Below are 15,303 nucleotides of genomic sequence, written 5' to 3'. Positions count from 1 at the left end.
CTATTAGCCTATCAAGCAGGTTTGTTTTTGTTGGGTTTTTTATGTCTCTGGAAATTAGGCCCATGAAAAATCACAGGTAGTAACCATTCTGTGTTTTTTATTTGTGCTTTATTATAAATAAATACATGTCCTGTATATGTTTGCCACCCGGTTGTTACTCCATTACTGGGCTGTGCCAGAGAAACAAAGAGCAGTGTATAAAATGTTTGGATTCAACATAAGGACAGGAAGTGACAAATCTTTACACAAAAAGTGAGTTATTTTTATTGTTAGGTACAGCTCTACACTATGACAGTACAGTATATACATTCTGTGTGTTCCTGAGTCCTAATTCCCATAAACCTAGAAAGATCAAGAAATTTGCTACTATAATTTAAATGCACAACTAGACACCCTAAACAGTCTAAAGGAAGAACATCCTAAGAAAAATTACTACTTCCCAAACCTAAATCTACCTCTTTAAATTTGTGATGCTCACCGGTGAATGGGAAACAATTTCACTAGCCTGAGAATTCCACAGTACAGAAAAGCAGAATAATCTAACGTAAAAAAGACAGCAAACTATCCTGTAATAATGATCAGATAACCTGAATCAAGGTGTCCGATTAGAACAAGGATTTCTCACACAACTCAAGCTTTCGAGGAAAAGGAGGATGATGGATGATGATGATTCTTCATCTCTTCCGTTTTCTCTTAGGAATACCTTTTGAACATCTGTGTCTTCCCTTATGCTTACTTGCCTCTTAGCAAGCCTAAGAGCCTTACTTAGCCTTCTGAGTAGAGATAATCTCTAAAATAGCTGAAACTCAAATTGAGCCTCCCCCCATCATAACATTAACAATATAATTACAAAATGTGATATATGTAACTGTATTCTCCACAAAAGCAGTAAGACAACAGCAATAACTACTGTGCCTTGCCACTCAAACATGCAGTAATGTATATATTTTTGACCTTAAGTCTGATCTAAAATTGAATATATGAAAGAACAAATGTTTAAATCAGAGATACTTTGCTTTTTAATGTGTGACTGGAGGAAATTGATTACATTAACTCCTCTGTGGTTTTTGTTACTTGACACTGATTGATTTTTCTTCTCAACATCAAAATACAATCTGGTCTGACATCCCTTTTAGAAAGCATACTATAGATGAAAAACCACTAAAATGAGAAAACAAGCCTAAAATAATTTATTTGCATTTGTTTTTTTAGGGGAAGCTGACATTTTCAAATGGATTCACAATAGAAGGTGCTTTCAGTAACAGGTTTGGAAATGGCCTACAGGCAAATGGAGTTCTGAATACGGCAGGCAATGATGACATTGCAGAGGCAGCTGCTCAGCTGTAAGTGAAGATATATAAACATATGTTCCTATGTTTTTCATTTGAAAAATATGCTTAATGTTCCAATATATTTGGTCAATTAATTCACATTCTGGTTGATCCACAAATAGGATGCAAAACCATCATAATTTCTTTAAGTCTGCTTACTTTACAGTTTTATAATTCATCTTAAAATCTTCAGTCTTGTACATTCATTTCAAGACATATTACTTTCATAGATATTTTATCCCACATTTTATTTCCCACCATCTTTTAACTGAAAACCATCTTCAGGTTGTTTGTTTTGTTTTGTTTTGTTAATATGAAGTACACAATTATATTGTGAGATTATTTCAAGAAATGCTGTCTGATTTTATCTAACATGTAGTTTTATTCCCAGTTCATGGCAGTAACACTTCTCAGATTTTTCAAGCAGAAAAAAAGAACATTTAGACATACCGTTGGGCCTAGAATAAGTCTAAATAATACCCAATCCTTCAATGAGCCTGATTCCAATTTAAAGAGCGCACCATTCTCTCTCTCTGCTAAAGAAAATAATTTATGCTCCCTGAAAGGCTTAAAGAAGACTCTCTGTAATAACCCCAAGACAATTGAAAATATGCCTTAGGGGAAAGCTTGCCCAACAGATTTTTCAAAAATGACTTTAGAGCAATGCAATCAAAAGTTTTAGAGTATTAAAAGGAATATATAAGCAGAATTTCCATCTGCTACTCTACAATATGCAGTGGAAAGAGAAGTGGGCTGTCTTTCTATGTGCTCAAGACACCAGTGAACTCACTTTATGTATACAAATAATTGCTGAATAATAATTTCTAGAATAAGTCTATCATAATAGCCAGCATGTAACTTTCTATATTTATCCACTTAAATGAGATGAGAATCTAGCTGCTACCTGCTATTTGTTGCTGCCCAAGTTTACCATAAACATAGCAAAATTAAGCTAACTGTGGAAACGAGCTCCTGCATTACATTACTGTGGTATTTCATGCTCAAACCAGGAGTTTGTTACATTATAAATGTCCAATTCTAAGTATTAATGAAGAGTTTAATATCTTGTACATTTAAGACAGCTGGGACTGCATGGTTTACCAGTGAAAGAGAGATGGCCAGGAATCTTTGAACCCTTTGTTGAGTACCTGCGTGCTGGCTCCACAGATGAGTCAGAGGAGGCTTTCCTTGGTTTCCATACAGAAAGTGGCAGGTCACTGAGAAAAGCAATTAGTGATAAACGGGCAGATCAAAACTGCAGTGAACCAACCATAACTTATCTTGCCAGCAAAAGGTAGGTTCCACTGGATAAGCTATTAAAATTGTATTTCTAAACAATAAATTAAAGAGATTTCAGACAAGAATAAACCCTTATCTACTATAAAGTTGTAATGTGCAGTAAATGCTGTTTCTTCATTTACAAATGTCATTTAATGGTAAAGTATAAATGTAAGAAAATGTTCTTTAGATGGACTGTGACATGACTCAGTTTATGCTCATAGGTGTCCAACATCAACTTGATAAAATTTTGTTGTTAGTTGTACCGAAATCAAAACCTTGATGGCATTAATGGTGTTAATTTTGACTCTGTGTTGTCACTGGAAGAGCATGTGAGGGATATCACAACACCTTTGCTCCACGTAGGTAACATTAAATGGCTTAAAGCTTTGAGTATCTGACATTAAAATATTGATAAATGTCTTTTTTTCCAATATTTTTTATTTACTATGGTAAGTAAGGTACTATAGAGAGTCCAGCATTCTGCAGCAGATGCAATAAACTTCTGCTTTAAGACATTACTCCCATCCTCTGAAAATTGGACTTGGTCCCTGTAAAATTCAGATTGTAGTCTGTGAAGTTCTATTGTTTATCTGTAAACCACTGAAAAATCTTGCTCTATTCAATTTTAAGGATATACAGTATAACTTCCATATAACAAAATGCAGCTCATGAAGACACCAGTTCCCTACAGCAGTGCCCTCCCAAATGAACACAGCCTGTCACAAACATATTATACCCATTTAGAGTGCACTACAGACTACTCACCTTTATTTCAATTAAATAAAACATATCCAGCTTAAGGAGCAAAAGTCACATTTTGTAGTCTAACCTTAGCTATTTCTTAATTTGAGCCAATGTGCTGTACGGACAGTGAGTCTGTTCAATCACCCACTTGCATGTTGACTCTGAAGCTAACATAGTAGGAATAGTCAATCCCACCTGAAAACTAATGACACAATCCTCGATTTGATTTATCTATCAATAAGTGTTAATGTGTACACTTTTACTGTCTCTGGAATGTCCTAAACTGCTTAAACTAGCATTGACACTCAGAGCTATCTGATCTTCTAAACAATTATACCCAATATATCCAAAGCTGTGGTATAACAGGGTATGTTATATTGAGGTTGCACTGTGTGAAATGAGCATAAACAATTATTAATCTAATCTTTTAGTCCTTCTTACTCTACTAAAGACAATGCTCCATAAAACAAGTGATAGAGCTTTTTTTTTTGCACAGCACCACATCTGTAGAATCCATTGCCAAAACTATAAGAGATCTACAAATGTAAACATTTTTTTTAACTTCTTAAAGAAGTTTCACGGGAAAGATCTAATGTATAATTCGGTTTTACTTTGGGTTTCTCTAAATTAATTTGATGTGCTGAATTGCATGTGCTTTGCTTTTTCATGCCCTTTGTTTTAAATCTTTTTGGAGCTTCTACAATGTTGGTAATCCTACTAATTATATACTAATTATATGCCATCTGCTAATTTCATTAGTGTATTCACTGTACCAGAATCTACATCATTGATATACATCAAGTAAGAACTGTGGTCCTAATACAGATTCTTGTGATGCACTGGTAATTAATTAACCCCTAATTTGAGCATTCACCCATTATCTGTACTCCATCTCCCAGTTTTTTAACCAGCGTTTCATTCCAGTACATGTATTATCTTAAGTGCCTACTGCCTGCATTTTGAGAATAAACCTTTTATAAAGAACATTTAAAATGCTTTATTGAAATCTAAATATCTTAAATATTTGGTTTGTGTTCATTCTTGCTAATGCATATTAAAAGTTCTCTAGCAGACTTATGATTTCTATATTGACTACCCCATAAAACCCTATTGTCAAATTGATTATCCGTTCAGTTCTTTTTATTGTTTCTATAGCATTACAAATGAAAGAAGTAAGAATTATTTGTATATAATTACTGTTTAGTTTCATTGCCTTTTATATGGTGCTACATCATACTTTTTCTGTCAATGGGTATTAACCCTGTCTTGAGTGAATGTTGGAAGATTTTGTCTTATAGCCTAAGAATAATCTTTGTTGTTTCCATAATGCACAACTGTCTCTTCTCTACTAATATTATAGTATACATACAGAAACTTTGCCTTACCTCATTCTGAAGTGTATTATCGATAACTTTCTTGGTAAAGACCTGAATGAAATAGTCATGTAGTACATAAGCCATTTACCTTTTTTAAACATTTAAAACATAATTAGATATAAAGGTGCACTTCTGGTTATGCAATTTGTATAGCAAAATCAAGGATTTGCTTGTGAGTTCTACAAATGGCCTGCATTTACCAAAGCTGATCAGTATGCAGGGGGTTTCTCCACTAACGTGTTCCCTCACCCAAGTGGGTACTGTGTGACCACTGTACACCCTCAACTCCAGAACTAGTGCAGAGATCAGCAGTCATTCCTCATACAGTACCTATGCTGCGAAATATACACATTTGGAAATGCCCACAGGATCCAAGGGAACAGTAATAACAAGGAAAACGTGAAACAGTAACAAGGGGGAACTATTTACAATAACAAGTTCTTTACATCTTCAAGGCACCATGCCTGTTACATTCATTAATGCTGATTTCCAGCAATGTGCCTTTTAATAGTGGCTATTCTGGGAAGTCATAAAATATGGAATGAATTAGGAATAACAGCCAGCAAGCATGGAGGAAAAATGAAACTTGGCCTAATCTGGCTTTGGTGCATTAGCTATGTGCTTATAATGCAAAAAAGCTAATGTACGTTTATTGTTAAAATGTATTCATAAATTGTTTCCATATTAATAGAAAATGTGGAGAACTGCCAGTGAAGAACATTGACTTTATAAAAGACTTAAAAACACTACAAGATGTGGAACAGATACAAAAGTACCTGGAAAAGGTTTGAAAATATCTTTTTTACCTTAATAAACCTATGCTGTTTGTAAAACTATTGCAGAAAGACACCTGTAAATTTAGAATATAGGGTGTGGTATTAAGGGTGATGGGTAGCCTTGACAACCACAGCTGGAGAGGTTAATTTCGGATGAGCCTCAGCTGTGGGAGTCGTTTAAGAACACGCTAAACTCTTCAGAACCCTAGTCATGAACCCCCGCAAGGGGAGAATATTAGAGCAACAGATCCGGAGAGGATTGTGAAGAGAGTGTTAAGGCCTTATTTTTGTTTCTTTTTCTCCTCTCCCGTCTCGCCGGGAGTAGTCACCAGGGCAGGCTGAGCATCTCCTCTCCATGAGAGTTCACGAAGGAAGGTTAAATATTTCTTTCACCTGTCCCACTGTTGGGATTCCCCCGGGCAGGCTGAGTTTCTTTTTGCCTCGCTCTTTTTCCTCCAATCTGGGCCCTGATAAATAAGAATAGTCCAGTCTGGATGCCACTGTTCCAAGTAGTGTGTTTATCCTTTTCTTCCTTTTTTTGTTTTTCTCTCTTTTTGCTGACCTCTCACTGGTGCCTCCTCCCCCACAAAGGGGGCGTTAACTTTTACCAGTGTTTGCCATGGCTACTCCCAAGAACCTGCATCGTTACAAAGTTTTCTTAGACATTCACATTAATAAAATCAGTGGAAAGATAACATGATTTTGGCTCACAAAGGAAATAATGGGTTTGATTTTGCAAAAGACGGGAACAGTGGTGTACCATTTAGCATTGCTGCTTTGCAACTCTGAAGACTTGGGTTCAATCCCTGACCTGGGGTACTGCGTGGAGTTTTTATGTTCTCCCCATGTTCACATGGGTTTCGTCATAGTTCCCCATTTTCCTCCCACAGTCCAAAACAACCTACAAGTCTGAACTGGCTTCAGTGCAATTGGCCCTGGGTGTGAGTGTGTGTCTGTGTGTGCCCTGCAATGGACTGCCATGCTATCTGAGGTGTATCCCTCCTTGTGCCAGCATAAAGCTGTTAGAAAATATACCCAAGATACAACTGACTAAACCTACTCTTCCACTGTTTCAGTCATTCCAATCTTCCATGCATCCTTTGGGAAAGCTCCTCCAGATACAAGTCTTCGTGTTCCAGGCCACTTACTCTGGGATGGGAGCAAACAAGCACTTAGTGACCATGGCACAGGAAGAAGTTAAATACCATGCTGAGAAAATTCTGGAAATTATCATGTGAGTAAAGTGAAAGACAGGAGAGCAGTACTTTTAGTGTCTGTAAATCCAAGAATTCATTTTTCCTGTTTTCTAACATGGGAGCACCATGCTTAAGATCCAACCCCTTAAGCCTCAATATGTTATGATATGTAAAGTTGGCAGAGCACACAGTTCCTAAGGAAATTAATCTTCCCAGAGTTTGCATTGCAAATTTAACAAAGGATTAAAATGTAAATTATTTTTTTGTGAATGTTGTTATTAATAAGACACATATTTGCAGAAAAAGGAACTTTCAATTCAACAATATGCATTGCTTCTGCAGTGAAGTTCCCCATTTCTATTTCTGTGCCATATGTGAACAAGTTGAAGGATTTAAGGTGTTATTTTGTCTCTTAAAATTACATCTTTTTGCATCATGTTTTGTTCTTGGTCATAATGTAAGGTCAGACTACTGCATTTCTGAAAAGACATAATTAACATAATTATATTCCATATATGTAAACATAAATCCATCATGGGGACTAAACAGACCTTCATGTACTGTATATGTTATTGATTCACCGGTGTTATTAAATAAAGAGTCTCAATAAGTCTCTGATTCTCAATCCACAATCTTTGGTCCTGCTGATAACAAAACAAGTAAGGTGTGCCAAATGTGTGGGCATGTAAGGTGTGGGCATACATATTGACATATTTTCATTTTCTTGTGTTTTTTACATCTCAGTACTTCCATGTATATATATATTCCAATCCCTCCTGCTGTTTCCTGGTTCTGATATTCTGCCTCCATAGTGCAGCTGTCATTGTGTAGGTCTGCAGAAAGTTTGACCAGCAAACAAATCTGTTGCAGGTACCAATTAGTGCTGGCAATTTAGTTTAATGAACAGTGAAGATTTTCTGTTTTGTGAACATCTCTGAGCAGATCAAGAGCTCTAGGTAAACATTTTGAAGAATAGTTAAAACATACAAGCAAAGTAAAATAAATAAATGATGAATTTAATCATTAATATGTGTTCTGTAAAATAATTCATGTTAAAATCATCAAGAATAAGTAACTGTATAAATAATATAAACTGTATACATATATATAAATAATACTGCTTATTTGTACCTAAGAAATTCTGAATGTTTCAACTTGACATTTTTGTTTTGCTTTTTGTTTCAGGGATTATATCTCCTTGTCATTAACAGGAGATTCACAAGATGAAGTGACAAGGTATTTTAGAGTGTTTTTAGTGGCTGTTTCTGATTTTGGATTTAGATTTTATTCTTCCTCAATAAACTTTTAAATGTTACTAATTACAAAATCTAAACATACTTGACTTACTATAAGTGCTATAAAATGTTTCTCTCCATTAAAAATGTCTTGTAATTATATATTTTTGTTTGTTTTGGGCATTTTGCCAATTTTAAACCATAAGAAGCAAAATGATAAAATAAGATTAGTGTCAGCAGTTACGTTGACCAAGGTACATCTATTGGTATGTAACTATTTCCATGAAACTTGGTTTATCATTTTCATACAGTATGTTAAAGTATTCTATCCAATATTTAAATGGTAAAACTGATCTTGTAGTTTGCATCATTTATAACATTGTGGTTGTTAGGCAATGAAGTGTAAGATACAAATTCTTTTTCTTGTATCTTTAGTGTCTTACCTTGTCACTCACTGCTGATTTCAGTTCTACAGTACAATCATATAGCTCACATACAGAAGATCACACAGAATGTGATCTACACTGTAGAATAAGCCACAAATGTCTTGTTCATGTTCTGCAGGAATGAACTGAACTGTTATTCTCTGGTCTTGCCCCTGATCCTGCCTGCATTCTACCCTGAGCTCTCAATGCTGTACATGCTCTTCCATGAAAAAGATGATGCCCTCTATTGGCAGGGTATTGTGCACCTTGGCCTGCTGTCAGATACAAAACTGTTGGAGTTCCTCGATGTACAGAAGTGAGTTTTATTTCGTCTTTTTGTTATTTTTTTATTTTAGGTATTATTTATGCATCTTGTGAACACTTTAGTCTGGTAAACAATTGAGAAGCAAGCTCCTAAGCATTGTCTTGTAAATACATTTCATACATTTTTGTATTAATACTTTATGGTGAATAAAACCGTACCATCAACTGTTAGTTCTAAGGAAAATATTAAGACCTTTGACAGAACATATACTCAAGGGATTATAACATCTTTTTGAACCAACTGACTGAAATCACAATGGTTTTTGCCAACAATCTGACTTCTTTCAGTACTGCTACAATGCCTGGTGTTGTATTTTTTTTTAATTAAATTACATTCATATTGGCTGCACATGTTTATTGAATTTTATGTGATGATCTTTATATTTATATTAGAAGTGTAATTTTGTAGAGTGAATGCACAAAGTCAGTAGTTAAGAAACTCAAGTTAGTGATTTGTGACTGAAAATAGATATTTACTGCCATCTACTGTTTGACACAACTCAAGTTTCAGCTCTTACAGAATTTCTTACAGAAAACTGCAGTGGAACAAAATTTTTATTAGAAAAAATTATCTTGATCTGTGTCACTTGATATATTGGATAAATAAACATTTAGCCTAATTAACGCTCACAGAGAAGTCTATGTTTTGGAATTTCAGAAAATCCCTTATGCTATATCAGTGATTAGACTACTATTACTAAAAACAGCACTCACACTAAAACAAAATTATTTGTGGTTTCTGTGCTAAAAGACTTATCAGTAGTGCATAACTCCTTTAAAGTGGTATGCATCCATCACTGAACAATACAGCTACCTGCACTATTTTACAAAAATAAAAATTTAATTTAAGCTTGGAATTATGGGGAAAAAATCTTTATATCCTGTTTTACTTGAACATTTGATAATCAGAAGTACAGAATTTGTAAAAGAACATATTCATTGCAATGTACATTTTAAATCTTCAATGGAATGCATCCAAATTAGTTTCAGGATGCTTACAGAAAATACAATCTGACTTGACTTTTATGCTTCCATGAGTTAGAGGAAATATGTGAATTCTTATAAAAGAATAAGTACACAAATTCACAGATTCAATATTTCCCAAAGTGAAAACTTAAAATGCTTAAAATGTGTTGCTTTTAAGTCTTGCTCTTCTGACCTAGGAGCCCTACATTTTAAGAGGTCCTTTAAGTAGTCCACCGATCAAAATCTGTTTTCACGTCCTATTTCAGTAAAGAGCAATTATTCCTTTTTTTTTCTAGGACGGACATTTGACCTAGAGTTCCTATAAACCTCTTTTAAGTTTCTTTTATATTATATATTTTACACTCTCTTTTTTGTGTGCTTTTTTTTAGCAACATTCCAAAGCTACTACAATCTTCCAACTAACCCACCTAAGCCCTGCAACTATGCGTTTTTAAACTCTTAGAAAAATAGGGACCAGCTGTGTAAAGCATGCTTGAATACGCACATTGAAATTTAGCAATCAGATGGCTGAGATTTAGAAAACAGACGCCCTCTAGGGGCTTTAAAGCGAAAGTAACGACCATCTTGCCAAATTCTGGTGTCCTCTTTTTCAACTTTGGGAATTGTGGTCACTTTAAATTTAACAAATGTATTTGCTGTCGTTTTTAATTGGATTTAAATTAGATTTCCACACTGGCGAATTGTGGACAGACTATTTGGAAAGCAAAATCTCTATTCCCTTTATCTGCATTGCATTGGTTGTAGACTGCTAATTGCTATTCACTGCCATCTAGTGACAATAAAAAGTACCTGCATTTTTAAATGTTTATTTTAGTAAATATTTAAATGCCATAAATTCAGTCTGGAATTTTCAGGAAGATTTGCAGTGAGAAAATTACATTTAAAAAAATCAAGGGAATGTACTGTATATTGGATTACAACAAATATGTTTACAAAAATATATTAGAAAAACAGGTCACTTATGCTACACATTTATGTATCCTTTTTTATTTATGTTGTTTTCTTGCTTTTATTTGTGGCTAACTTTTAAACTTACTACACTGTACTGTAGTGTATTGAGAGGGTATAATCACACATTTGAATATCTTTTCTCCTTTAGGTTTTATTTGTAGGTTTCCTTTAGGTTTCTAATTCTGACAATTAAAAACTGAAATAGGTGAACTCGTGGCCTACAGCTTCACCTTCTTTCCTTGTCTCCTCTGATCCTGGTCTTCTCTCATTCTCAAGAGTTGCATTTTACAGGTCTCATACTTCTGTGAGTTCCCCACACTGCAAGGCAAAAATTCTAACCATCGATCCACCCTCAGATTGAGCAAATGTATTTGATCAAGTTATATACAGTAGTTTCTTAAATGAACATGACCAAATTAAGAATAAGTACAAATGCCCTTTCAACAAGACCAGAGTTTGACACAGGAATATTAGGTGAGACCATGCCCTGCTCTAATAATGAAGGTTGGCTGCTCTCAGCATTATCAAAGGAACTCCATCTGTGAAGACCTTGACAAGATAATGAAATGTTCTGCTACAAAAATCCACAGACTATTCCAGTGAAACCACGAAGAACTCATTTTAGACTGCAGTGGCTTTAGCCATACATTAGCAGGATGGCTAGCTTTTTTTCTGCATAAAAATAATCCGTATGTTGAAAGACCATCAGAAGTAACACTAAGAACATAAAGGTTGCTTAGAGGAAGTAATAGTAATGATGTTATCTCCTTTAACACCAAAGTGCCTTTGGTAAAATACACTACATCTTATTGCTCAGAAATAAGTTGACTAGGTTCTTGACACAAAAATGTGTTCTTTCAGTTTCTGCAAGCCAATCCAGAAATTTCAATTTTTCAGTAGGACAATGCAAAACCAGTGCTAGGGCTCTGAGTACAATGGCACCACATTCAAGGAAACAATATTGGAACTACAGAGCTAGCTAGTTTGCCATCAACAGAAGACTATTATGAGTTGCTGCACAGGAAGACTGGTGGTCATGTGTTAATGTTCAGGGAGGTTATACCCAATGCTAAATTTGTCATTTTGAATGTGTGCTACGTTTCATACTGAATACTTATATTTTCATTTTTGCTCACGGTTTGTGCTTTGTTCACGGTTGTTATTTTGTTTAATTGTGTTTAAAACAAATGTATTCTGTGTTAATTGCACTACTCAGTCCTAATGCATTAATTATATTATAAATATATTAAAAATAAATATATTAAATAAATGTATTAACAATTAAATCCATTATAAAATATATTTATTAATACAAGAAATCCATAAGTGTTGTGTTTATTTTGTGCGTCATGTATAGTATTTGAGTATAGTATTTGTACTTCTTTTAACAGTTATTGACACTGTTGAACTAATCAATAAATATTTTCAGAAGTCAAGTTTAATATTAGTTGGAAATGTCTTTATTTAAAAAAATATAGTACAAGTGTAAAATCATCTACATTTCAAGGGAGAAGGGTGCTTGAACATTTCATATTATGGTCTGTTAATTTTAACTGTGTCAAAGTAGCTAGTACTGTACTGGAAAGCATCTGTTTTGTGTTATAAATGTTAACATTCAGCTAACTGTAGTTGATGAAGATGAGAATAAAATTTATGTTGTATCTCTTATAACAGACATTTATGGCCACTCAAGGACCTCCATTTGACTATTAATCAGGTAAAGCCCACTCCTATTTTCATATAGTGTAATATTTTTGTATTTAATTCTAGAAAATAATAAAAATAAAAACATGGTCAGTAATGAAATAGAACAATAAAAAACGTTTAAGCCATACTGTACCATATATGTTTATCAAATACCTAATTTCTATATTTATTTTAATGTTTATACCAAACATTTATTGCTATACATTAATTTTCTGTGTCAGAATAGCATTATTGTTGGTTTACCATCAAATATAAAATTGGAGATTTAATGTAAATTGAAACCACACAAGAAGGTTCCTGTCTTGATTATCACATCCCATTACAGAAAACAAGGGTCAGCCTTTGACATTGGTCTTTGTCAGTGTGAACTAGAATGTAATAGATTATTTTCATACAAGATGAAACATTTAGTAGAGATGGCTAATTGGGATAAAAGAGGAAACTGTTGTGCATTTTAGACAAGTTTCGCTTGCCTTTTCTCCGTAAACTCCCATAAATATGTATTTACACAAAGCAAGCTTTAGTTTCTTATCAGGTGACATTATGTTTGAACAAAGTATGGTGTTTAGATGATGGAGCAAAGCTGTGACTTGTAAATGCCTTTTGCTCCCTTTATTCTATTTTAGGTAATGGCATTCCATTAAACATACTCCCTATTTTGTCATAGAATGTGCTTGTTAACATTTTTATGTTACATTGTTGCTTGTTAGCATTTTTCTGGCTGATAATAGTTTTAGTGGGTTCCTGTGTTCCAGCTTTCTCACAAATGAGATGTAACTTTCCCTGTGGCTATTTGTTTCCTTCACAAATCAAAGGACATCCATTGATTCCTACCCCCATTATTATTTGACAGAGAGAAACTCCCTAATGTCTTGTGATGAAAAATTACACAGAAAGGCATGTGTTTTTATACAAATATAATTGACTTAACAAACAATTTTTTATGCACTTCAGAAGTGTCGTTGCTTGTCTTTACTAAACAGAAGAAAAAAACCTTGTCTTCCTCAGAGATATTCTCTAGTAAAGGACCAGTGTTTCCTTTCAGCAATTGAGTGTTTCCAGAAAATAAGGTAAATATTTAAGCAAGGTGCCTCTGATAATATTTCAATGCTATTCTCTTGCTTGAACATTGAACTTTGTTTGAACTGTTTTCAAACTTAAAAAAAAATGTTGATTTCATATTTATTTCATTTTAATATAAAACAAATTGTTTTTATATATTTAAAATGTGCTTTCTCTTTCATAGAGCTAAATGTTTTTGTTAGCCTTAAATTTAAAATCTGTGATATATAAAGATATACTTTTGCCATCTCGCAGCTGTAACAGTTGCTCAGTAGTTTTTTTTTTTTGTTGCTGGTAGTTTTTTGTTATTGAAACACTAACCATTTGAAAACTACAATGGAGAATTCAGAACAAACAGATATGAAAGAAAACAGAACTTTCCAGAGACAGGCAGAAATGGGAGAGAAATTCAATGTAGTGTGCTAATACTATTCAAAAGCTTTTATAAAACAATAGATTTCACAACACTATAAAAATATACAAAAATGCAATCATGAATAAATAAATAAAGTAACTGTAAATGTCTTTTAAATATTGTTGTTTTACTTTTTTCATAAAACAATAATTGATTCTTGGTTTCATTAGAGAGAGAAGGAATCAGTAAGATTGAATTTTGCTTTTATGTATCCTAACAGCACTACAGCAGACCCTCGGGAAAAAATGGATACTCTTTATAAAACATTTGAGGAGATTGAGAAAACAGTATCCAGGGTGCTGAATCAGGATTACAAACTGCCCATGGATGACCTGTTGCCTCTTCTGGTTTATGTAGTTTCCAGAGCAAGGTACATTAGAATTAAAAATGAACTGTTAACTTGTTGTTACCACCTTCTGACATTAACCAGCTTTTCCCTCTGATGATAAATGGGAATTATATTTTAATGTATGATAGTTTAACTCTGTTATTAAAAGAATCCACTGAAAGCAAATACATTCACTTACTTTTATATATTGGTATAATGAGAGTGGCAATTTAAAGCTGTCCAATTGGGTACCAATGACCAATAAAAAGGCAGAATTTACATAATTGACAGTTACCATTTTTATACAAAGTCTGTCTATGACTGAGAATATTTACTGCTAAATCTTATGTGTTTAAATTTAAGAGTAGATATTACTAATCTTAAGGCAAGCACCTAGTAATTAAGTGTTCCTTTAATCTAATGCACTTATTGTTTAGAACTGAGAATATATTTTTTTAAATTTTTGTTACATCTAACTTCCACCAAAACATCTGGTTGGATATGACATCATGTGGCTCTTATTCATATTGATCATTCTGTGATGATTACTGTCAGATTTGTAGCTGTGTCACGTCATGCTGAGAATCTTCAACAATTACTTCCAGGACGCCCTTCCGCGTTTAACTTGTTCAAATCCTATCTCAACGCACATTTTTGCATTGGCCTTTTCTTAATCTTTGTCATCATTCATTATGGTACGTTCCCAAGTCACCATCTCTATACATGATACATTCTCTACTCAGTCAGCCATGTTGTAATTTTTGTAATGTGTTCCTGTCCGGAAATGTACAATTTTATTATTTCCTTTCAAGTGTTTATTTACCGAAAAATACTGCAATGCAAAAAACACGCTACAAAAATACAGTAAACTAAATATACACTGTAAATGTTGTTTTTTTTTACCTTCTAATAAACATTCTTCTATGAAGAAAAAACATAGGTGTATTTTGCTCTTTTTAAGACGTTTCTTTAGAAATTTGGTTACTATTGTCACAGGATCCGGCACCTGGGAGCTGAACTGCATCTCATCAGAGACATGATGGACCCTAATGGTGTTGGTGGAATTACTGATTTCTTACTAACTGCACTGGAGGTATGTTGCGTAGATTTATTGTGATCTACAGTGTTTAAAATAAAATGTATGCGATTGGATGGAATAGACTTT

At 33.8% G+C, this 15,303-nt stretch overlaps 1 protein-coding gene across 3 annotated transcripts in view; it reads left to right on the top strand.

The window, feature by feature from the left end:
- The window catches only part of LOC102695597 (ALS2 C-terminal-like protein), a 58,100-nt gene that overhangs the window by 38,014 nt on the left and 4,783 nt on the right, over window positions 1–15,303 (top strand). For all 3 annotated transcript variants that reach the window (XM_015354314.2, XM_015354313.2, XM_015354312.2), the window contains 10 exons: window positions 1,213–1,343; window positions 2,410–2,625; window positions 5,424–5,517; window positions 6,585–6,742; window positions 7,890–7,940; window positions 8,504–8,680; window positions 12,301–12,343; window positions 13,342–13,403; window positions 14,031–14,180; window positions 15,135–15,231. In XM_015354314.2, coding sequence (XP_015209800.2) covers window positions 1,213–1,343; window positions 2,410–2,625; window positions 5,424–5,517; window positions 6,585–6,742; window positions 7,890–7,940; window positions 8,504–8,680; window positions 12,301–12,343; window positions 13,342–13,403; window positions 14,031–14,180; window positions 15,135–15,231 — 1,179 coding nt within the window. The remainder of the gene's footprint in view (window positions 1–1,212; window positions 1,344–2,409; window positions 2,626–5,423; window positions 5,518–6,584; window positions 6,743–7,889; window positions 7,941–8,503; window positions 8,681–12,300; window positions 12,344–13,341; window positions 13,404–14,030; window positions 14,181–15,134; window positions 15,232–15,303) is intronic.

This window comes from Lepisosteus oculatus, chromosome 6 (assembly GCF_040954835.1).
Source record: "Lepisosteus oculatus isolate fLepOcu1 chromosome 6, fLepOcu1.hap2, whole genome shotgun sequence".
Classification (NCBI taxonomy): domain Eukaryota; kingdom Metazoa; phylum Chordata; class Actinopteri; order Semionotiformes; family Lepisosteidae; genus Lepisosteus; species Lepisosteus oculatus.
Note: the sequence above shows the minus strand (reverse complement) of the source record. Positions and strands in the feature narration are given on the sequence as shown.